This window comes from Protopterus annectens, chromosome 2.part0 (genome assembly GCF_019279795.1).
Source record: "Protopterus annectens isolate FY-2018-M chromosome 2.part0, PAN1.0, whole genome shotgun sequence".
In the NCBI taxonomy this organism is placed as follows: Eukaryota; Metazoa; Chordata; order Ceratodontiformes; family Protopteridae; genus Protopterus; species Protopterus annectens.
Genome location: NC_056728.1, coordinates 968,784,857 through 968,810,553, shown reverse-complemented (window position 1 = coordinate 968,810,553; position 25,697 = coordinate 968,784,857). Strand labels below are relative to the sequence as shown.

The 25,697-nt window shown below is 39.6% G+C and overlaps 1 protein-coding gene across 1 annotated transcript in view; it reads left to right on the top strand.

Annotated features, from left to right (window-relative positions):
* The window catches only part of LOC122792799 (extracellular matrix organizing protein FRAS1-like), a 4,352,848-nt gene that overhangs the window by 3,982,128 nt on the left and 345,023 nt on the right, over positions 1 to 25,697 (top strand). Inside the window, exons 65-66 of the mRNA XM_044060368.1 lie at positions 8,573 to 8,723; positions 8,830 to 8,937. Of these exons, the coding sequence (XP_043916303.1) occupies positions 8,573 to 8,723; positions 8,830 to 8,937 (259 nt within the window). The remainder of the gene's footprint in view (positions 1 to 8,572; positions 8,724 to 8,829; positions 8,938 to 25,697) is intronic.

The following is a 25,697-nucleotide window of genomic DNA, read 5'->3' as shown; positions in this document are numbered from 1 at the left end:
AGTTTGTAAGAGGAGGTACATTGGCTCACCCGAGTCTGTCACTTCTGACACTGATTTGAATGAGTCAAAAGGGTCCCCAAAATCCCTCTCTGAGGATGTCTCTTTTGCGGACATCCTTGAAATACTTAAACAGAGGGGTGAGTGGAAGACCTCTAACCCTACCGAGGATGAATCAGTGTACATTGAGACTTTTGGTTCCCGACCTTCCACCTCCTGGGTGACACCACCATATCAACATCTGTTAGGGGTCATATCTCGGAAAGCTTGGACCTCTCTGGACACAGTGGAGCCTGTCCCGAGGAGGCCAAACAGATTTATCACTGCTCCAGATGACAAATCATTTCTTACCAAGGGAGTACCTGTGGATGCTATGGTGGTAGCAGCAGCCACAAAGGAGGAGTTATCTGAGGCATCCTCTAATATCCATCCTCCTAATAAAGAGTCTAGGACAATGCATAGGTATGGAAAGCGTACCTTTTCTTCAGCGGCCTTTACCTTTTGATTGCTGAATTACCTGTCCCATTTTACTAGGCTTCAAAGGGATCTCCTAAACGAGTTGGGAGATACCCTTCAGGGTTCAGTAGCTTCGGGATCCGCTGACAAGGTATCTGCGCAGCTCTCCACCCTTGCCTCCAATGCTAACTCCTCCATGAGGCAGATTTCCTATGCAGCTGACAGAGCAAGCAGGACGGCCGCAGCAAGGATCTCTCTTAGGAGACATTCCTGGCTGCGTCTATGCAATTTTACGGAATCCTTCAAGTCTTCCTTTACCAACGTCCCCTTTGTTGGTTCAACTCTTTTTGGACCTCAGGTAAAAGAGACTTTGACCAGGTGTGAGCAGGAAGGGAAAACCTTATCTGCTGTCGGAGTCCGTTTCTCACTTCCTTCCTTCCAGACCCTATCCCAAGGGTCAAACAGGAGGGAAAATGTGGTTCCATCAATCTCAAAAAGGTTTCCCTCAAGCACAAGATCAACCCTCCCCTAGAGGCAGAGGGGGGGGTTATAATGGAAGGCACCGCGCTCATGGCAGAGGGGGGTCTGCAACACCAGGGTGATAAAGATACTTTCTCTGATCGACTCTTTTATCGCCTCTGAGGGGTTGCCTGACTGTCCGTCTTTGGAGGCAGTTGGGGGTCATCTCTCACTGTACCCAAGTGCCTGGTTACAAATTTCTCAAGATCAGTGGGTACAAAATGTAATTTCCAGAGGTTACCTCATTCCCTTTCTTTCCAATCCTCCTGCAAATCGGTCTTTACCAGATGTGTCACCCAATCAAATAGACCGTGCAGCATCAGAGGTCATCTCATTGCTTCAAAAAAGAGTCATCCAAGAAGTCCCCACAGAGCGAATAGGATCCAGAACTTTCTCACGATTCTTTTTAGTTCCAGAAAAGACCGGGGACAGGAGATCAATTCTAGATCTCAGCAAGCTAAACAAGTCTGTAAAAAAACTTGATGTTCTGTATGATCACTCTGCAGTCAGTTTTTCCATTTATCAGAAAAGACAGTTGGATGTGCTCCATAGATCTTCAGGACGCGTACTACCATATCAAAATGAACAGGCGCTCCAGAAGACACCTATACTTTCGGCTGGGAGCCAGTCATTTTCAATTTCGAACACTGCCCTTTGGCCTCACTACAGTCCCCAGAGTGTTCACCAAATGTATAGCAGTGGTCACGGCTCACCTGAGACTTCAAGGATTCCAGGTGTCTCTGCACTTGGACGACTGGCTCCTCACTGCTACCACCAAGCACCAACTAATCTGAGCCAGGGACGAGACTATCCTTGTGCGCCAGATTAGGAATTACAGTAAATCTAAAAAAATCCACCTTATCTCCATCACAGTGCATTGTCTTCTTAGGCTCAGACATAGACTCAACCACCATGACAGCTAAACTGACACCAGACAGGATAGAATCGTTGCACAACCAAGTCAGATTCTTGCTGACCAAAGACAATGTACAGGCCAGGATAGTTCTTCAAGTTCTAGGGACTATGGCATTCACCATTCTTTTAGTTCCCTTAGCCCATCTACACATGAGAGTACTTCTTCAATGGCTAATGTTTGCCCAGTGGTCAATGCAGGATCTACCCTTGTCCCAAAAAAAACTCATTACAAACTCCTGCAAGAAGGATCTAACATGGTGGTTACATACAGATCAGCTTTATCTAGGTCTTCCCCTTGTTCTCCCTCAACAAAATGCAGTCTTGACCATGGACGCTTTCCAGATAGGGTGGGGGGGCATTATCTGGGAATGACGGTCCAAGGTATCTGGCAGGATCACGAGAACCACTTGCATATAAATGTTCTGGAGATGAGAGCAGTGCTGTATGTGTTGCAAGCATTCCATAGTTCTTTTCCACAGGGGCAATTGCGATTCAATCAGACAACATGTCTGTAGTGTGGTACATTAACAAGCAAGGGGGAATCAATTCTTCCCCACTGTGTTGAGAGGCACAAATAGTATGGAAATGGGCGATGGACTCTCAACATTTTGTTGTAGCAATGCACATTCCAGGGAAGTCCAGTGTGATAGCAGACAAACTGAGTTAGGCAATTCTGATGCCTCACGAGTGGCTCCTGAAAGCAGAAGTTGCAGAAGAGATTTTCTGCAAATGGGGCCACCCTTGCTGCAACCTATTCACCACATACATGAATGCCAAATGCAGCAACTACTTTGCCCTCATTCCCCATCTGGGGGAGTCACCCAGGGACGCTCTGGTCCACAGTTGGCCTTCTTTATACTTTTCCAGCCTTTCCTCTCATACCTCACCAAGTCTGGTTCCCCTTCCTGTGGCCCTATCTCTTGGAGGAACTATGGATTCTGGAATCATCTCCAGACCTTCTAATTCACCAATCAGGAGAGTTCCAGCCTACCATCCAAACCCTGAAATTGACAGCATGGCTGCTCCAGTTCCAAGAATAGCCAGGTGTATATCCCTTTGTCCTGCTGTTAAACACATCCTCATTTTTTTCCACAAACCTTCCACCATGAAATTGCATTCCAGCAAATGAAAAAGGTTTTCCATTTGAGCGGCTAAACAAGGCATAGATCCCTACTCAGCCCCTTTAGAGTCTATCCTGTCCTTCTTTGCGTCTATTTTTCAAGAAGGAGCTGCAGCTGCTACCATTAGAGTCCAGTTGGCTGCCATCTCAAATTATCATTTTGGGAGCATAGGAAATCCTACTATGTCCCACTCTTTATGTAAAACCTTTTTGAAAGGAGTCCTCCTTCTTAGACCTCCAATCAGGCAACCTCCGGAACCCTGAGACTTAAATTTAGTTCTTACATCATTCATTTCTCCACCATTCGAACCGTCTTCTTCATGCGACTTAAAATTTTTGTCTTGGAAGACATTGTTGTTAGTAGCTATAACGTCTGCTAGGAGGGTTTCAGAATTGCAAGCTCTGACCATTCGACTTCCATATACTATATTCCATAAGGATAGAGTCTCCCTAAGAACTAATCCTTTTTTTTCTCCCTAAGGTATGCTCAGAACATAATCTAAACCCAACTATTTAATTACCAGTATTACAGTAATAGTAGTAATAACAGTAATAAATCACAATACAGATTACATCAATTAGATGTCCATAGAATTCTCCGATTTTACCTGACAGGACTAAAGATTTTAGGAAATCAGATCAAAATTTGTTTCATTTGCAGAGAAAAACAAAGGCTTGCTCATTTCCAAGGTGACTCTGTCTAAATGGCTTTCAGACTACATCTCATTTGCTTACAAAAATGTTGGGAAACAACTACCTGCTAAAGTAAAAGGCCATTCAACTAGAGCAGTATCAACTTCATATGCCTTCAAGTCAAAACTCTCAATTGATACCATTTGTGCAGCAGCTACGTGGGCAAGACCTCATACCTTTGTCACTCATTACAAATTGGATTTGGCCTCCCAGGACAGGTCATCCTTTGGGTCCACTGTGCTGAAGAGTCTCTTTGCTTGAGCCACCTGGGATTAGGGTGCTGGGGACGCTGTCCCATCCAGCAAGAATTACGGCGTGATAGGACTACATAACATTAAGAAGTTATGTACTTACCATAATATTCCATGTTTGTAGTCCATCTCGCCTATATTCTTGCTTCCCACCCTCCTTCCCCCTTCCTGTATCCTAGAGGAACTGGTGGACTATCCATTATGCTGTCTGACCTTGTTATAGTTGTCTGTCCACATGGATAGTAAAACAAAGTCCTTTGTTTGTATGTACATAATTACTGATAGTATAATTACTGTTATGTATTTAGTTACTTTCTTGCAAACAAGATCTGGGGAATTGTCGAGGTGCACCATGGGATAGGGGATAGCCATGAGCCAGTAAAAGCTCTCAAGCTTTAGTATCAGCTGAGTTGGAGCCGAGGATCGTCTCCGAACCCGTCCAGCAAGAATGTAGGCGAGATGGACTACAAACATGGAACGTTATGGTAAGTACATAACTTCTTATTTTCAGCTATTGTGTTACATACATGCACTAATGTTTGGTGGGTTTATATTTTATACAGTTGTTTCTTGTCATGTCTGTATCTATGTCACATCTTACAAGATTTTTGGTTTTAATGAAAACTCTCAAGCAAAAAATAAATTAAAAGAAAACATGAACAGCCACCAGCATACCCCCATAACCTGTTAACTTAATACAAACACATAAACACACAAAATTATGCACATCTTCAAATAATGAAGTTTAACCAACCTAATAGGAATAATTGTCCCAGATCAACAGCTATACTCATAGGCTTTAATTGACCTGTAATTAAGGTGATGCATGTTAAGCCGCATAGTACAGCCTGTGCTTTTACTTACACTAAGCGCTGTCTATTTTTGTATTATGTTTATTCCTATTCCAGATGTAAAAAAAACTTCAATGCTTTCAGAAAACATTAACTTTTAGCCTTAAAAAGTACTGCCTTCAGCTTGTCTGCATAGAAACTTAAGAACAAGATACGTAGATGCCTTCAGCTGCACCTTTTCATGTTACACTGTGAACATTTATTTGCTAAAGGAAAGCTTTTCATTACATTCAGTCTTCTTTTATTTACTTGCTTCCACTTGAAGCCTGATGTTAGATCAAGACAAGGCCCTTAGTCCAGCCATCCCCTTATGCAAATCAAGGAAAACGCACATCAAATCGGCTTATTTCACGATCTGTACTCTTTTGCGCTCAATACCCCCACCTCAACAACCCAAGATTACAGCCTATTATCTTTAAACGTGCTTTTGTCCAGGTTTTCATATCTTTTCACATTGCAATTCCTGCATTTCTTAAAACTGAAAAAAGAAGAAAGGGGGTACCAGTTAGATTTTACTATTCTTATAACAGATACAAATAAATGAAAATCCTTTAATTTATTACATGAAATGTTTCATACAAATACTGTTAAGAACATAAGTTGTTTTACTTACAGTTAACTCTTTCCATCCTTTTCCCTTCCATTTAATGTTCTCCCAAACATTAATGACATGAAGTAATACAATTGCTTTGGAGTCCTCTACAAGTTTATAAAAGTCAAAAAAGTCTTATATTTCCAGTTTTTCTTGTTCAGCCATATTTCACAAATGTGATTGATGTTTTGTAATCCCACATGTATTCATTAATTTCAGAGTTTCTGGTTTTCTTCCTGCTAATTTCCATCCCCTAACTCAAGTCTCTGGTTCATTTCCAACATACTCCCAGTTCTTCTAGTCAACTCCTCTGCTTTTCTCGGTCTCTCAAGCATTTTTCTTTGGAACATTGGAAATGATTTCACTGACAAATTCTTGCTATGAGTGTTATCTGAAGAATAAGAATCAGTGTCCCCTTTTGTTTGATAGTTTCCTTTTTGTTGGACAAACGTTTGTATTTCCTCCTTAGCCTGTTTTGCATCAAAAAATTACTTCGATCCTCAAGGAAAATTTTATGAAGATTGCATATCATATCAGGTATCTATACTAATTATTAGATCAGTCTCTGAAAATCTGGTCCCATCTGTATGGAAAACTTCACATATTATCCCCTTACATAAAGGAGGAACATCGACAGAATTCTCTAATTATCACCCAATAGCCATACTCTCTCATTCTCGAAGGAGGAGTCCCCACACAAATATTGCACTACATACTAACAAACAAACTACTAACACCCAACACTGTTTCCGACCTGGACATAGCACAACTACAGCTCTGTTATCCTTCAATAAAACCGTTGATGTCCATAGAAGCAATGGAAAATTTGTATCCTCAATTTTCCTAGACCTTTCAAAAGCTTTTGACATGGCCTCACAAAACAAACTGATTAACTCATTAACAAAACTAAATCTAAATCCGTCTACCATTGCTTGGCTTTCAAGACACTCTGACTAACCGTCATCAAGCTGTGCAATGACAGTAACACCCATCTCCTCCTCTGCCTGTTTCAATAGGGGTACCTCAAGGATCAACCCTCAGTCCACTACTGTTTTCTGTATTTACTAACAAACTTCACACTGCTATACAGCATGCTACTGTCATCCAATATACTGACGATTCTACACTGATATGCACAGCATCGTCTCCTCAACAACTAAAAAATATAACTCAAGATGCTTTTTCAAAGGTGGAAACATGGGTATCAAATTCCAAATCAATTCTAAACCCTAACTGAACACAACTTATGATCTTTCAAAACACAAACCATAGCCTATCAATCCCTAATTTCAATATGTTTTCGTTCAAACAATACTATCATCTCACCCGTGTCCCACACTAAATCACTAAGAGTAGTCATGAATTGATAGTAACCTAAAATTCGATACTCATATTGGACAAACAGTAAAAAAGTGCAGCAGAAAATCTCAGGTTTTCCCTGTATGTTCTGTCATCTAATTCTGCTACTTTTTGACACATTTCTTCTTGAGCAGTTTCATACTCAGCCAGGCTTTTTTTTTTCATTTTGATCTCTGATTGCTGCAATTTTCTCAGTGGATCTGAAATATCTGTTTGAAAACTTCTTAGATTTTTCCAGCCTCATTGTTTTGTTTACTTTAATCAACTCTGAGCACATTTGACTAATTTTTCTCTTAGGTTACTGGAAATCAAGTCTTGCACCCAAACTGGAACTTGAACTGCTTTTTGCTGATCATCTCCAGGATTCTTCCCAGCCAGTGTCTTCTCTCCTTTTTTGGTTGATTTTCTTTCAAGTTCTCTAAATTTCTTATTTGCTGGTATCCATACAATATGCTTACTGGCCAGTAACTGAAATGTACCCAAAAAGACAAATTCACTGGCTTTCTTTACCGAGTTTGTGTTTTCACATTGGGAGAGCTGAAATTAAGCTGTTACTCAGTGTGCAGCCATCTTGGAAGTGAGTTTGCCAAATCTTATTGAAAGTAAAATAAGAATTAAAGTTAAAAATGTATTCATTTGTTGGAGGTGTAACTGTCTGGATACATTATATTAAATGCAGTTCAATTTGACTGATGGGTTATTTCAGTAAAACATATTTTATATAAAAGAACTTAGTGTCCCCAGGTGAAGTGGGGCAAAGCCTCTTTGAGATCAGATAATCTCATTTTAAATTTCCAGATTTCCTGAAAAGTGACCATCAGTTGTTTGGAATTCCATGAACTATGCTACCTCTCCGCCAGGCAATCTTGCACACACCATCTCCTGAAACAAAGTTTTTATTTAGCCTTGCATGTAGTGACATGTCATGCAGATTTCAAAATGCAATGTAAAATATTTTCATATTTTCTCTGTTTCCGTAAAAACTGTCAGGCTGTCATGTTAGTGCCTACTGAGATAGGTCAAATTATGACCAAAGATGTAAAGTTGCTGCTAAAGTACTCTTCCAGTTCAGCCTTTGCTGTGTGATATTAAAACTCTGAGACAGTTTACAACCATTTAAAGTAATGGTCTGTTTTGTAGTTCCAATAAGCTTACAAGAAAAAATGTTTATGGGAACAAACATGGGCTGCAGTAGGGAGGCCATTAGAGTGCAACAGAAGCATTAGTGACCTGCTGATGGCATAAATATTCCAGAAGAAGCTTGTAGTCTCCAGTGTGGAGCATGTAATGCCTCATTATGGAACTGCCAATTAAGTGATCATTGGTAGTACCTCAACAGGAGGAAGAAGGCAATGGAGGCAAAACAGAAACATGTTTTTGTTGTTTACTGTGGCTAGGCTGTCACGTAACAAAGTACTGTGAGTATTTCAGTGTTGTAACTCTTGAGTAACAATAACTGGTGCTGCACATACCTTGTATCTATGCGGTGCAGCAATTAGGGGCAGTTGTTTTGGGGATTAATTGTCCCAGCCTGGTCAGGCTCATGTAAAAACTGTATAAGGGCTTTGCTTTTAACCTTTTGTCAGGATACTTGGACTTAAACGTCTGGGTAGAGCTAGTAGAAAAACACAAGACTGTTTTACAAATCTGTAGCACTGTATAAAATGCATGAGTTTTACATTAGTTTTCATCACTTTACTTTGCATGCTCATGGATTAGTTTTGCATTTAGTTAAACTACAAGTAATATAGTTATTGTATGTAACAAAATGTAGCTGAGCAGAACACTACTATCGAGATTCTTGTTGTAATTTCCACAGGTCCGAGATTCAGCCCAGTCTTTTCTCACAGTCCAAGTACCGCTTTACGTATCATACATATATGTGACAGCTCCACGAGGCTGGGCATCCATGGAGCATCATACTGAAATGGAATTCTCTTTCTTTTATGATACTGTCCTGTGGAGGACAGGTATGTTTTTTAAGCATATACCCATTTACTTTCAGATATGACTTTTGTGAATTAATACCTTCTCATTGTTCACTTTTCTATCCTTGTGGGGAAACCTTTGTGATAGGTATTCAAACTGAAAGCGTTTTGTCTGCAAGACTCCAAGTCATAAGGATCTATATTCGTGAAGATGGACGGCTTGTCATTGAATTCAAAACACATGCAAAATTTAGAGGTATATTTAAATGTTTCTTTGCATAACATTATTGTCTTAACTCATTAATACCTATGTGGTGTGGAATGTTACACCTCTAGCAGTCTACACACATCCTTGCATTCCAGAGCATTTTCTGAAAAATCAACTTAAAAAGCGTAAAGAAACATGTAAACATTTTGTGATCAATAAAAGCTATTAAAACTGTAAATTTAACAATGTTGTCAGTAAGAAGTATTCTTTATGGTGCATTCATGGTCTTTCTTTAAATACTATAAGATATTATAATGCACAAGAACCAGGAATTATATTTTTGTTTTGCTAAACTTTCACAAACAATTGTCATATCTTGGAAACTGTACAATTTAGACTTAAACTATGAGAACTCTTTGGTTAGCCAGGCATAAGTTTTCATGTGGCAGTAAAGCATACCTCTCAGATTACATTTTTATTGAATTATTTTATTAAATATGAAAATATTTGTGCAATTGTATAATTAACAATATAAATAACACTGAATATCTCTCAAAATGTGCATCTTACAATGCAAATATCAAGGACATTTTTTGTCCAAGAATTTGTAAGTCACTTGGTTTTTGAAGTATTATTACTAACAGACAAATAGCATTATCTCCAGTATAGTATGATATTTATTTATTTATTAATATTTGGTTAATGGAAAGTCCAACTGGGTAGGAGCACATTTACAGCGGATGCCCAGGGAGAAAAGCTCCAAAGTATTACAAAATGTGTAAAGAATAATTTTACAGTCTTTAAAAATAATTTAAAAAAACACTGTTCAAATAATTTTACCAAATTAGACATAATATAAAAATATTGATTAAGAATAGAAACAAGTTATACAACAATGATGTAATAGAGAAAGTTTAGCCAGTTTGTAGAGAAAATAAAGGTAAGTTAATATAGTACAAACAGGAATTGCAGTATGAAGTGAGAGAAAAGCAGGCTTATGGTATATTTAGAGTAAAAGCCAAGACAGCGAAATTGATTGAAGGAAGGAAGTGAGTGAAGAAGGGAGAGTAAGGAGATGTGGGTATGAATAGGTATTTGCCCACATGTAAGGATGTAGTTTACCCTCGTGTTGAGCAAGAACAGAGCCAGCATTTGGTCAGAATGTCTTTCAGAATGGTTTTGAAGGATGGGAGGGAGGGTATTGACCTGATGGATAGAGAGAAGAAATTCCAGGCCTTAGCAACCTTGTACAAGTACAGACATTGCCCAGCAGATTTGATAGGTTTGTAGAAAGATAACTTTTTTTTTTTTCAATGGATTGTAACTTAGTGACAGATAAGCAGTTAGATTCTGGAAAATTTTATAGGTAGTAAGAAGCTGTGTATATCTAAGTTAATGGGATAGTTATAACTAGTTTAGGCTTTTTAGTGCTATACAGTGATGGGTTCTGAAAGGGGTATTTGCTGCAAATTTAGGAAATTTGTTATGGCATTGTGCAAGTTTTGATTTCTATGATGCCTGAAGGTTAGTAAGGATAGGAGCACCATAAAGAAGTGTGTGGGGGAGGGGATATGTAGTGGCAAGTGTAGTTTTTAGATGTCCTTCCATTTCACTGTTGCAGTATTGAAAACATTAGGGATACCCTGGCTAGGGCAGTCAGATGTCTGGCCAGTATACCAAAGCTTTAAGTTGCTTAAAGGTACAATATGTCACACGTAGGTTCCTCATTTAGCATAGGGCATAAAGGTGATGTCCAGATGTACCATCCTCAGAACTTCTTTGCCACCAGTCTGAATGCCATTTCTTGATAATCAGTCTGAACGCCTATGTTCCATTGCTGGTTTCACCAAGTCATTGCAGATAAGTGAGTGCCCCATTGGGTTTGATTTTTTACTTGTCTTTTTGTTGCTTGTGGGGCATCTTGTCATCCAAGAAGAGTAAATGCCAGTGTGGAAGATAGATTCTCCATAAAGACTACCACGAACAGTGTCTGTTTTGCCTTGGCGCCTCGTACAACCATATGTCCTTTTCCATCTGTGTGGCTTTTGCATCAAAAACTTTGTGTAGTAGACCTTCTTCTTTGGCGCTGTATCTGGAGAATCAGTGAGTTAAACTTCTTGCAAAAGATACTATGGAGGGAACCTCCTGCCCTGAGGGACAGCCATCAGATAAGGGGAAGGCTGAAAAGCCTAGGCTGGAATCTTCCCCTCTTCAGCCTCCGCTGGATGTTTCTTCCAAGGTGAGTGAATGCCCGGAGGTTGGCCTGGATTTGTTGTCACATTCCTCTGCCACAAATGGGTTGGAGGCCAGTAGGGATCCAGCATTAAGCACATCCGAGAAGGCTTTGCATTCATCCATTTTGGGCATTCAGGGAGAACCAAGGTTGATAATTTCTGAGGGGCCTAGGAGTGTTCCCCAGATTTTAGTCAGAGAAGTAGTACTCACTACTGTTGTTGAATGCTGTCCTGAGTCAGAGCATTCCAAGTTTTATAAGACAGACATCCCATTAAAGAAAATGCAAAAAACTAATCATGTTTCTTCCTCCCCTATGGATCCACAGATTGAGTGGCAGGGCTTCATTCAATGTTTGTTTAGTGGTTTGATGACATTGAAATCTCCTCTAGGTGTTTCTGTTCCAACTCCCCCTTGGTCCTCTACTCTGCTTAAAAGACCTAGGGAATGGGATTTCTCTGAGGTGGAGTTGGATTCTGATGAGGAATCCTTTGCCTCTTCTGAAATTCCTTCTCCTTTGGACTATGGGTCAGAGGAAGAGGAATCTACCAGTCCTGATACTCCCTTTGAAGGGATTTATTTTGGGGACACAATCACCAGGGTGATGAATTTTTTTTTTTAAATGGGATTGTACTCAGGTCTGTGAGATCCACAAGAGGTACTATGAGTTGCTGCATATGGAATATCCCAAACCGTCTGCTGTTCCTCCTCTTTTGGCTGTTTTGTTGGATGCATTTTCCAATGCCTCTAAAGCTCCTGATTCTCTGCCCCCTGCTCCCAAGAATCCTGATAGGTTTTATAGAGTGTCTGAGAACTGTAAAATTTTGTACAAATGTCCAGCTGCTGATCCCTCGGTGATGTCTGTAGCCTCTGACACGCCCTCTCAATTGTTTCCTTCGCCCATATTTCTACCCTCTGATAAAGACAGCAGAAACAGGGAAAGGCTAAGTAAGAAGGTTTACACCTCAGCTACCTTGGCTTTTAAGGCTGTTAATTATCAGACCCATATGTCCAGGTATGTGTTGGCTGTCCTGTCTCAGGCTTGTCAGATTATTTCTGATCTTCACATTCTGTGGGTAAAACCTATTAGGGACTTTTTCCTAGGTGGCTTGTCATTCCATCAGTTGTAGTTATGATGCAGCAGATGCTCCTTATAGGGCTGCTGCTTTTTGGGTCAGTAATAAGAAGATATTTTTGGCTTCAGCTTCAACCTTTGCGTGATGATATCAAGACTAAGTTGATGGATGCCCCTCTTGATAATAAACACTTATTTGGTAAAGCTGCTGCTGATTTAAGTACCTTCAGAATAAGGGGAAGGCTTTACAAGAACTCAAACATGCGTTTCTTTCTCCTGTTCCTAAATTTCAGAGAAACTACTCCAGTAAACCAGCCTTTGTTCGCAGGCTATCTTGCCTACCTCCTAAGGGCAAAAAGGTGGCAAGCCGGCTCCTCCTGCTAGGGCTGCTCAGACTTCAGGGACTCAGAAGTCTTCCTTTCGAGGTAAACCTGGTGGTGTCTGACTATCCTATTCATCCCAGCAATTTTCCTCTTTCTCTCCACCTATCTCTCTCCCTCTTTCAGTTTGGTTACAGATTACTCAGGATTCCCGGGTTTTGTTCATTATTTGCCAGGGTTATTTCATAGTGTGAAAAACCCTTCCCCCTTTTATGGGTATTCCTCAGCCTACTCAGGAACAACTCTCCTTTTTCCCTGAGGTGCTTCAGGACCTTTTGACTCAGGAAGTGCATGTTTCCCAAAGGGGGAGGGAGTTTTACTCCAGGATGTTTCTATTACCCAGAAAAGACAGTATTCTGAGACCCGGACCAGTTCTAGACCTCTCATCTAAATACTTTTCTGAAGGTGCCCTCTTTTTGAATGTTGTTCCTTCAGACTTTGTTCCATCTTTTGCTTTCTCAGGATTATATATTGTCTCTGTATCTCAAGGATGGTTATTTCCATATTCCAATCCATCCCTTTTTCAGGAAGTTTTTGCATTTCTCTGTTGCTTCCTGGCATTTTCAGTTCGTTGCTTTGCCCTTTGGCTTCACTCCTGTGATTGCTTTTTGCAGGCTTCAGGGGACCCAATTATTTCCCTGCTTGGATGACCTGCTGTTTCAGGCATCCTCTCCAGAGATCCTGTTGCAAAAACTTGATTCTGCCATCTCTCTCCTTCAGAGCCTGGGGTTTGCAGTAAACTTCAAAATGTCTTCTCTGATTCCTTCTCAGAACCATGTTTTTTCTGGGTTTCAGGATTCAAACGGTGCATTTGCTGGCATCCCTGCCTTCTCCTAAGGCCCTGACCCTCATCTCCTTCTTTGAAAGTCTTCTTCCTCTGGTTTCCATTTCAGCCAGGGAGTTTGAGAGCTCTGGGTTTTATAGCGTCCACCATTCCTATGCTTCCTCTGTCCAAACTTCATATGAGAAAGTTTCAGGGGCTCCTGAAGTCAGTTTGGCTTCAGTATGCTCAGCCCCTAGATTTTGTACTTCCTCTTCTACCTTGTCTCAAAATAGAATTCCACTAGTGGACCCGGCAGTTGTCCCTAAATCCAGGGCTCCCCTTTCATGCCCCTCTTCCCTCCCATGAGCTGTTCACAGATGTTTCAAATATAGAGTAGGGAGCAGCTTTTGGCTTCCTAAAAGTGCAGGGGTTCTGGTCTCCTCTTCAACAGAAGGAACACATCAAAGTCAATGAGATGAGAGCCCTTCTGTTGGCTTTTCAGAATTTTCATCCTCTTTTTTCCATGGGACCTCTCAAGGTGTTTACAGGCAACACCACAGTGGTGTGGTATATCAACTAACAAGGGAGAACAAGATCTTACCTTCTTTGCTGGTTGGCACTCCTGGTATGGGATCTTGCTGTTCAGTATCAAGTGACTCTTCAGGCAGTTTACATTCCATCAGGTCAAAACATTGTGGCAGGCACTCTGACCAGGTCCTTAACTCAGTCCCATGAGTGGATACTTCACAGGGATGTGTTTCTGGACATTGTCCACCAGTGGGGGATATCCTCAAATAGATCTAGTTGCCTCCCCTGTGAAATCTCAACTTCCTCTGTTTTGTCTCAGAGACCCAGGTCCTGTGGTATGGGAGGTTGACGCCCTATCTTTTTCTTGGAAGTGGATGTTTCTTTGCTTTCCGTTCCCTTCTCCTCATTCCAAAAGTCTTGTTCAGAATTCAACAGGATGCCCCCAACATCTTGTTGGCAACTCCCTTTTGGCCGAGAGCATTGGTTCCCTCTTCTATGTTTAACCAAGGGCAATCATCACAAGTTGCCTCACAGGGTAGACCTACTAACACAAGACAAGAGATCTCTCGTCCACCCCCACCTATCCACTCTTCAACTGACTGTGTGGTTGATAGGAATTTAATTCCACATAGACTCCTTTTTTTTCTGAGAACGTACTTAGGGTCCTGCAGGAGGCCAGGCAACCCAATACTAGGAAATCCTACTTATCCAAATGTTTGGTAACTTTCTAATAACATGGATCCAATTTCTGTGAATGTTCCTTTGGTTCTGTCTTATCTGTGTGAATTGCTCAATGCTCGGTTGGCTTATTCTTTTGTTAAGGCCCACTTAATCAGCTGTCCCTGCTTGTTTGCCTTTATATCCTCCTTTAGCTTCTTGGTTTGAAGCTAAACAATTCCTTAAAGGTGTCCTTCATATTAAGGCTCCCTAGAAGCCTGTTCCTCCTCCCTGTGATCTTAATTTTATTTTGGAGAAATTGACTTGGGTTCCTTTTGAGCTTGCAGTTTCAGCTTCCTTGCAACATTGCTCTGGGAAGACTGTTCATCTGTTAGCCCTTACTTCTGCCAGATGGGTTTCTGAGCTTCAAGCCCTTATGGCTTGTCTTCCTTTTTTGGCATGTCATAAGGACAGGATGTCCTTGCATACTAATCCTTCTTTTATGCCCAAGGTGGTGAGTGAGTTTTCCCTTAATCAGTCTATTTCTTTTTATTCTTGGATTTCAAAAGCTATTTCTTTTTGTTATTCATTTCATAGTAAGAGCCTCCTTATTCTGTAAAGGCTCATTCTACTAGAACTATGATTTTTTTTTCAATGATTTGGATACTAACTCTATTCTTGAGGCAGCTACCTGGACTTCTTTGCATACTTTTACCAAGCACTACAAGTAAGATGGAATTTCCAGAGCTAGCGCTGTTATTTTCTAGGGCCATTCTAGAGAGCTGTGCTGCTCCTTCTTCCTCCCTCTCTTCTTCCTGAGCTCTTGCACTCTCCCTAGTGTAATACTGCAACAGTAATATGGCAGGACATAGTACAGTTCTGTAAAATCTTACCATAATGGTAGATTTCCTTCTCTCCACTGTTGCAGTATTCACTCCCTCCCTCCTCCCCTCACTCAGTTTCTCTTCTGAATGTATGGTTACCTCTTGGTTTTCCTTGGACTGACGATCCTACTGGAGCCATGCGAGAAGCATATGTGATGTACTGTGTACCTTAAAGCAACCTAAGGCTGTAGTATACTGAATGCATGTCGGGCTGCCGTAGGCAGGGGATCCTTAATGTTATGATACTGCAAAAGTGACGAGAAAGACATCTGCCATTATGGTAAGATTTTACACAACTGTACTTTGCATCATTGAGAAAGTTTTTGGCTGTGTAAAGCATCCCTATTTTTGATTAGTTTTTCTTATGCAATTTTATATGCTTAGGTCAAATTTAAGATCATCATCCCTAATAAATTGTTATGAGAAGCTACTTCAGTGGATGTATTATCAAGAGGCAGGACTTTAAATTTTGTTTTTCATTGGACTGGGATTTAGGCGAAAAAGTAACCGTTTGTTTTTTGGGGGTTGAGCATGAGTCGTGAGTTACAAAGGCATGTTTCATTTGCTGTTAAAGCTTCCCGAGTAATTTTTTTTAGCGGTGAGCCACATTATCAGATGTGCAAATGAGTGTGAAATCATCTGCATACTGTATTAGACAGGTCTGCTGTGTGGATGTGTAAACATTATTGAGGAAAATGTTAAAGAGGAAGATACCAAGGATAGAGTATTATGGTACACCAATGGTGATTGGGATGTATGGAGAGAAGGTGGAGTGCCATTTTACTGATCAATACCTATTGAATACGTTAACTTGTAAACCATAGAATGGTGGGCTGACAGAGACCTAATGAGGACATTAGAAATAGAAGTTTGCTATGTCAAGGTTTTAGATAAGTCTAAAAATAAGGAGGAGACTAGTTTGCCATTTATCTCTAGCTTTAATGACAATGTCTATATAGGGTAGAGGTGCAGTATTAGTACTATGGGAAGGAGGGAAGCCATTTTGTGTGGGGTATAGTAGTTCTTCCTCCAGGAGATAGTTAAGCAATTATTTCTGAATATATTCTTCAAGTATTTTGGATAGGAGAGATAAGATTACTAGGTCTAAAGTTAGTAATGACTGTTGAATTTCCTTCTTTGTAGAGTGCCTTTTTTCCAGAGAGGGGGAATGTGGGATTCCTGGATAATACCTATTTATAAGGATTGAGACAAGGTAGGCAATGCTTTCAGATGCTTTTTTAAGGAATTTGCTTGGAAGGTCATCAGCTGTAATAGAGCGTGGATTGAGTTTGCTTAAGAGTAGTTTTATACAGGATTTGAGCACAGGCTTGAAAGTGAAAATGGATGTGGTGATGTCTGGCTGTCAGTGTTGAGATTAGATGTTAGGAATCCTTGGTTAGAGAGGCTAGACTGTCTGTGAGGTAAGACTTGAACTGTATTGCAGTTTCAAGTGAAGAGTTATTGGGAGAGGGGGTTAGAGTTGAATTTATGGCTGGGATGCAAGATTTCTTTAATGACTGTCCAGAATTTTTTTAGGGTTGTGTTTACTATTATTCTCAAAGTTATTATATTATACTTCTTTGTCTTCATTAATTTACTTTTTAGTACAATTGTGAAGCATTCTGAAATTTTTAGTATATTGTGGTGTTTTATATTTGTGCAATTTTTATTTGCTTTTTCTCCATCCTGCATTAGCATTCTACTCCTTTTGCATAGCCAAATTGCATTATTTCTTTTTAGTCTATTCCTTCTAGGAGGTACAAGGCAATTTAGGATATTCAGGAAAATTGTATTGAATTCATTTGCATCATCTAAGGGGAGGATTTTTCTGAAGTTCCAGTTAAATGAACATTTCTGGGTTACATGTTGTTTTATAAACTTGCTGTTTATGTGGATGTTTGAGATGTCTGGTTTAATTTCTTCAAATCTTTTGAGTTTGTAATATCATGATGGGAATCGACCCCATTCATAAGTCAAAGTACGCTAAAGCTTATGAAATTAGTATTGTTTCAATCTTTGATGCCAGCCAAAAGTGCTGTTCGCAGCATTCACAGTATGCCCAGTAATGATTCCTTCTGCAATTCGTATGAGGTTTCATGTATTGGTAATGTATCTAAATATGATTGTAGATTCTTTTTCATAAGACCTGTTGCTTCTACTACTATTGGAACTGTTTGGGTATCTTTCTTCCACATTCCTGTTGTTTCTGCCTGCAAATCCTGATATTTTATGTGTCTCTCTGTATGCAAGACACTGTAGTTACTGGGTGTAGCAATTTCAATGATCAAGACTACTTTTGTCTTCTTTTCTTGAACCACTATATCTGTTTTTCTCACATCTATCTTTTGAACTGTTGGTAATGGGTGATCCCATGTGATGTAGACTCATCATTTTCTATGATGCTTTTTGGCTCATGTTTCCAGTGTTTTTTTAGCCACTTCAATACCATAATGTTTGCACAATCCCCAGTGCAACAGTCTTGCCACATTATTATGACTTTCAGTATACAATCCTTCTGCCATTAGTATGTCACATCCGGCAACAAGGTGTGCAACTGTTTCCATTTCTGTTTTATAAAAACTACATTTATCTATTTCTATCACATGTTCAATGGACTTTGTAAACCAACATGTACATAGCTCACTATCTTGAGCCGCCAAAATTAACCTTTCATCTTTTGGTTTGAATTTATCTCTCCTTAACCATTCCTGCGTTCGATCCTGATCAACACTTTTTCCAGACGTTTTCTATACTTGCAACTGTATTTATGCATTTTCCACATTTCTTGCCTCTCATCAGATCCTTCACCTTATATGCTTTCTTTTTGCTTTTTGGCGCATTCAGTTGCTGCCTGATTTTTATGTACTTCTAGTTTGGTTTCCCTTCATGCTTGACACCGATATGCTTCTGCTAAACTAAGCAGGGAAGTCATCTTAGATTTATTGTCCTCATATTTCAAAACTTTCACTGCGTTTGGGTCTTGTGAGGTCAGCAGATATGTGTGGAATCCCATGATTGATGATCTGTACATGTAATCAGTTTCAAGGAGGCCCATATCTCCTTCGGTACAGGGAATATATAATCTTGGTATGTAGTGATTTTTATAAATCATATAAATTATATGCTTTTTTATAAAGCATGAAGCATCCTTCTTGTTTCCTGTCTAATCTATCCCACACGTTTTGGCGCCAGTCAATCACTCAGAACTGTAAGTCAGGACAGGAAGAGCAAATCTATTTGTAGCTTGAATTTTGTTCCTAGATGTCACTGCTGTTTTCAGGATTAATTTAAGTCTTCTAAAGTATTCCTTACTAAGTCTTATTTGCATTTGTTCATCTTTTATTGTTGATCGTTCATCAGTTCCAAAATAATTATACACTCTCTTGCTCAAGTTCTTTTATATTACATTCTTGTCCCAAACTGATGTTTTCTTGGTGCTGCAGTGTTCCTGCTTTAAAGGTTGCTTTTGCACATTTATCAAGATCAAATTACATTTTTATATCATCTGAAAAAGTTTTGATTACTTGCAGTTGTGCTAGTTCCTCATCTGATGAGCTGTACAATTTTAAATCTTTGACAAAGAGGAGATATGAGGTCTTTACACATTGTTTTCTAGGAGCCACGTTGTAGCCATGGCGTAATCTAAGTAGACAGCTTAAAAGGTTAAGGGCAAGACAGAATAGCAGCGGTGACAGGGAGTCACCCTGGAATATCCTCCTTTTAATTTTTATCCTTGGAGTCATAATTTGTCCTTTGTCATGGCTTAACTGCAAAGTGGTTTGCCACTATTTCATGGTCACTGTAATGTAGTTGATCAGTATAGGGTATATCTTATACATTTTTAAGCACTCTTTTAGCCATGAATTTAAGATACTATCAAATGATTTTTTATAGTCAATCCATGCCACATTTAGAATCTTCCCCTTCTCCATCCTAAGATGTCTGGTTGTATAGATTAGGAGATGATCATGAGACAGTCAAACATTGTACCTGAGGTGATGTATTTGTTAGGGTCTAGGATCCAGTCTAATAGGGGATTTTTTTACTTGTGTGAAACCAAATATGTTCATGCTAGATGTAACGGAGTTCAAATTTATGTCCAGCCAAATGGCATTCACATCCTGTAGTAGTAGTATTTCTTGAGGAATTGTTGTCTATATCCAAGATATCTTCCAGTATAGATGTATTGTCACCAGCAGGAATGCAAAGAATTATAATACAGATTTGTTTGTAATTGTTTAATTTCAGTAAAGTAAAATAAGAAGCTCTGCTAAATTGAATTGTTGTATTGGTATGGTGTAACGGAAAATGTGGTAGTAGTTGGGAAATATTAAAGCAGTGCCACCGCCTTTCCTCTTTATACAGTCATTACAGATGATACTATAGCCAGGAGGTGTAATATGAGAGTCATGTTTGCTGGGTTTAAGCCAAGTTTCAGTTAAAGTGAGAACATCAGACTTGTGTTGGATAATCCAGGCATATAGTTCAGCAATTTGTTATACTTCTAACATTTACGACAGTAAAGGTTAGATTACTGGTATTGGGGTTGACTATTGATGGGTTAGAGCAGTAAGTGGAAGAGAATTGTCTTGATCTTCATTGTGATAGATGGGGCTGGGATTAGGGTGAATGTCTCCTCCTAGAAAGATTTTAATATATTGGGGAATATTGGATGGCAATGGACATTGGCAGTGGATTTTCCTGTCTCCCGCACTGGTATTTCACAGCACACCCCTCAAATGTTTGTAGGTCTCTGTTATGAAAATATCAACATATGAATAAGAAATAGCAAACAGTGATTAAGTTTTTATTACAGGGCATCCTAGATTAACAGTATTAGTGTAATTTTGTTAATAAGGCCTTGCTGTTTCTAATACTACCTGTTATTATATAGTAAGTCACGTAGTTAAAGAAGACAGACCCAAATATTACTGGATGCCATAAGGAGCTATGGGTGTTAACTGAAAGTATACAAAAAGGTACTCTAGGCTTAAATGATTACCTTTTGCCTCATAGCCTGAATTCTAGCCAGTTATGTTGGTTTGATTTGAATTTCAGTTTCTGAATTGGTAATTCCTGTGATTTCCTGCTATGATATTCCTTTTTCTTTTCCAAACAACTTTATTGAATTATCACGTGTGACATAGGTAAGTTTGCATTCATATAAAAGTAATCAACCTGTATTAACATAACAAACTTTATACCTCACATAAATTGATATGTATAATATAACTATCATATAACCTAAGCACTATTACATAAATTGTTCAATTCCTGCATTTCTTTAAACAAAGAACATCTTTATTAAACCATTACTTACTACATAGGCAATCTTGCATTTATTTAAATGAATGCAAAAAACACTCCCCTGCAAGTATGGCAGTGCACGGCTAAATGTCTCTAAAGTCCATCAGAAAGAAAAAAGCCAGCACAGTAGTGGTGTGAGAATAATCATTTAATAAATATGGCAAAAAAACAGACCAGTTTCAGCAATCCAAACTATGCCTTCCTCAGTGTAAAAAATAACTAAAGACATGCTTCTGGAGCATTTCTCCCCGGGCCTCCGCTGAAAACAGGATCTGTGGAACCTAGACGGACTTTCCCGGTAAACAAGTGTTAAATAAATAAAATTAAAAAAAATAAAAAACTACAAAAAGCCATATTATATAGGAATGGTAAAGACAACATCACAAAATGATTGGCTGGTCACATTTGCTCATTGAATTCTGGTGGAAATAATCCACCTGATCTAATTATACATTTTTTTTCTTTTTGATTGAGAATAGTATGCCAACCAATCTGGTTACCTCTGTTACCCTTAATAATGTCAATAATAGTAAATCTAAAAGAAGCAGATGAATGCATCAAAACATGTTTATAAAGGGCATTGGTGACTTTTTTATGTTTAGTATCGCTCAAATGTTCACCAATGCGATATTTAACTGGTCTGGACGTCTGGCCCACATAAAAAGCCGAACACGAGCAGGTAGCTAGAAAGATTTTGCAATTTGCAAAAAATCTGATATCAAAAACTTTGCCCGTGTTATGGCTACTAAAACATTTTGTTTTGTTCATCCTAACACAATGGACGCAAAGTCCACATGGGAAACACCCGTGGAGATATCCCCCTGTAAGGGTTGCCTGTTTGGGTGATGGAGGATAATCCAACCCGCGTTTATAATGATTAAAATAGGAGCCTAGGGTTTTACCCTTCCTATAACCAAAAAAAATCTATCATGAAGCAAATTGGCAACTCTATCATCCAACATAAGAATATTACAATTACGCTGGACCACCTCACAAAACATATGGGTATTACGTCCATAAGTAGTAATCAGCTTGATCTGAGATAAATCTTTATTGGTTTTGTCCCTGTAGGCCATCAGTTCAGTCCTGTCCCTGGATGATGCTTCATGACAAGCCATGGTGATTGTCCTTGGCTTATATCCACGACGCTTTAATCTATAAACCATGTCTCTCCTAAAATGTTCATATGTACTCGAGTCCGAACATATCCGCTTAATTCTCAAGAATTGAGATTTTGGTATGTTTCATATGACATGGGGTGGATGATGGCTGGATGCATGCAATATGGAATTATATTCAGGATATTTGCAGAACACCTCAGTATTCAAAGTATGATCTGAATTCCTTGTTATCAATACATCTAAAAATGCAATCTGATTCCTGTCATAATTGCATATAAACTGTATTCCCCACCTACTATGATTGATATAATCCATAAACTCCTGTAAAAATACAGTATCACCCTTCCAAACTAAGCAACAGTCATCAAGATAACGACACCAGATGTCCATCTCAGGCAGATATAAATTGTGTAGGGGATCATAGATCAGTTGTTCTTCTATATATGCCATGAATAAGTCAGCATAAATGGGGGCAAAAGATGCCCCCATTGCTGTCCCCTGTGTCTGCCAGAAACATTTGTCCTGATAATAAAAGACATTTTTAGTTAGCACATGTTCTGTGAGCCCAATCAAAAATGTATTAAATCCAGGTGGATAAAGCTCTGAAATCTCCAACCAATATTGAATAGCAAGAATCCCTGCCCAGTGAGGGTTATTGGTACAGAGAACCGATACATCCAATGTACATAAGAACCAATCTGGTTCTATTTGGGTATCAGCTGTAATTCGTAAAAATTCGGTCGTATGCTGGATACGGGCTCTTACATGTTTGAGTAATGGGCGTAGATATCAAGTCAGGAACACAGACAATGGCTCAGTTAAAGAGCCCCTGCCAGAAATGATAGGTCTCCCTGGAGGATCCAGTAGAGATTTATGTATCTTTGGCAGTAGGTAAAGGTATTGTCTCTTAGGATCCGATACCATAAGATGTTTAGAGGTAGTTTGGGGTATAATACTTTCCTCTACAGCCAATTTGATAAAAGAATCAATCTCATGTTTAAATACTCTAGTGGGATCCAGTGGCATGGGCACGTAATGTAGTCGATTATTAAGTTGCCTCATTGTCATATTTCTCCCATTCCAACACCACAATCGCTTCCCCCTTTGTCAGCAGGTAGAATAACAATGTTCATGTTGGATCTAAGTTCATGTAAAGTTAATTGTTGATGCCTGGAGAGATTGTGGCTTTGGTTGTGTATCACTGTGATGTACATGTAAATCCTTAACTACTTGATTTAAAAATAATTGTACAGTGGGCTGCATTGGCGGCATGAAACTGGATTTCTGAAAATGAAAAGGTTGATCAACTGAAACATTAACCTCTTTCTCAAAAAACATCAGAGACAAAGTCATCCTCAGCTACAAAGAATGCAGGAACAAAATTAAGGCCTTTATTCAATAGGTCAATCTGTGTAGTTGTTAAAACACATTAAGAAATATTAAGCACATTACAATAATTTATTTTCTGTTCATCATTTGTAATAGGGTCTCCACATTGGGTATGTCTATGATGTTTACGCCCTTCTCTGTGTTTCCTGACCCTAAAGGGATATCTATATTACTATGTCTGCGTGTAGGTGAGGCTAAGCTATGTGATGCCTCAGAGTCAGTCATGGAGGAAGATTCATCCCCTGAGGTCCCCCAAAAGTGGAGGTCGATTTCCTTAATATGGACCTAGGTTGCTTTCTTTTATTCGGTTTGGATCCCGTGGTTGTAAATTTTCACATTCTTTTGTGGTCCGAAGGGCCTACCCCATTCATAGTCCACATGATCCCTATTAAATTTATGTAACTTCCTCTCTTTTAGTTGTTTCTCTAAGGACAACAATTCTTGGCCCAGTTGTTGGAGACATGTCTGGTAACAAGCCTGTCTTTCAAATTGTTTGGTCACTCCTCACTCAATTGAGTGACCTCAACCAAACCACTGTCTGTACAACGATCATAAGAAGAAGAAGCTAGAGCTTCAACAAAGCTCATAGAGGCATGTTGTTGTACAGATAACCACTGTTGCTCTAGTTCCTGGTCCACAAAGGGCACCAATGGCTGAGTCCTGACCCGAAGCCCTCTAGCTCAAATATTCTTAGCTATGTAGGCTTTAAATGAAAACAAAGCACACCGACACAATCCTTGTTGCAAACATTTTACATCACAAACCATACTGACACACTCCCAGTTGCAAACATTATACATCACTTATAATCTGCCCAATCTTCCTTACTCAAATATTACATATGTCATTTAAGTCCTGCCTCCTTTTAAACATCATTCCTGCCTTGTATGTATTGTTCCCACAATTCCCATTTTTTCCTATGTAGTTTGCTCCTACCCTTTTCTGAAGATCTCAGTTTCAGTTGTTTTATCTCTGTTATTATATCCACAACTTCCTAGCACATCTCATGTCTGAGTTTTCTCTTGTTTATCTGCTTGGGAGTGCGTGCCCTCCCCCACCCCAGCACAAGTTGTGAAATCCCATATCATACTGGAAGAGCACATTCAGACCCTCAATTACTATGTTTATGCGTCATGCTCACACAGTTTGGATGTCAAGCCTGGTACTTATCTGGAGACGTTCTGGAGTTTGATGCTTAAAATTCTGAAGCCTTCAAAGTGTTCTTGGGGTTCCCAGATCACAAATCAAAACCCACACTTTCACTGTCTCTACAGCTGAAGAGAGGAGTACATAGCGAAAATTTGTCATAAGTGTTGCTACTACAGCATTGCCACTTGCAAGGGGATAGGAAAAGCTTGAGGCCTACTTCAGTTCACTGATGGTGGGATTGTTCAGGGTGACTAGCACAGAGGGGTGTAAGGGAGTAAAACACCAGTCATTGGTTATATTTAGTTTGCCTTTGCAGTGGCCTGTAGTGCATCATGAGGTTTAGCTTTTTTCTTGACTGGCAAGTGGTCAAATTTTTACTCATTATCATCTGTCATGATGAGACACATGAGAGATGCTCCACAAATGATCCCCTGGACATCTTTGCCTTGGGGTGTCTTCACTACCTCACCAAAATTCCAGCATCTTGAACTTACTCAGTGTTAGCCAGAGCAATCCACTGAGTTCCACCACACTGCCTGTCATGAGGAGAATTCTCCTAAATTCCCTGCATTACTAGATGATGCAAAGCAGTGTTTTGAGTCTCGCTGCATTGCTAGCTTACATGAAGCAGTCCTGTGAATTGGTTTGTATTGCCCCTTATGCAGAGCGATACCCTGAATCTCTGTACACTGCCACTCATGTGAAACATTCCTCTAAGCATCCTGTACTGCTTTTTCGGCTGCATCTAGAACAGACTAGTTTTCTTCTTCTCAGATCTCACTCCTACTACAGTTGTACAAGGCACACTAGCTAGGATGCAGGACTTCTACTCTAGTTGAATGTTCTATAAGCTTAACGTTCATTGAGAGATGTCTTTTTAGATGCAGCAGTGCAACCTCAAAAAAAAAATGCATGATACCAGTGCTAGACCCCTTGCAAGCTCTTCATGAGTGATGGCTACCTCTAGCATGTGCTTCCTTTTTGATGTGGTCCTATTAGCTGATAACTCACACTTGTCTGTCACATATTTGTCATTTCAGTTACCTGCTAAGCCTAGACCACCCTGCCATGTTGCTGTTAGGGGAGGGTCTCCCTTTTCCTTCTTGCTCTCATAAAAGGATTGCCAGGACCATTATGTTCTTCTATGTCAGACAATGACGGTGAACGCCTCTCTAATGTAGTTCCCCTCTGTATGACTCCTCCTTGGGGAGAATTCACTATGAATGGGCCTGAAGATGTTCATCAGTAAGCTCTTCGCTGCAATATCAAATTTATTATCCATGACAATTAGCTGCAGTCAGATGTCACCCCTCTGGCATAACT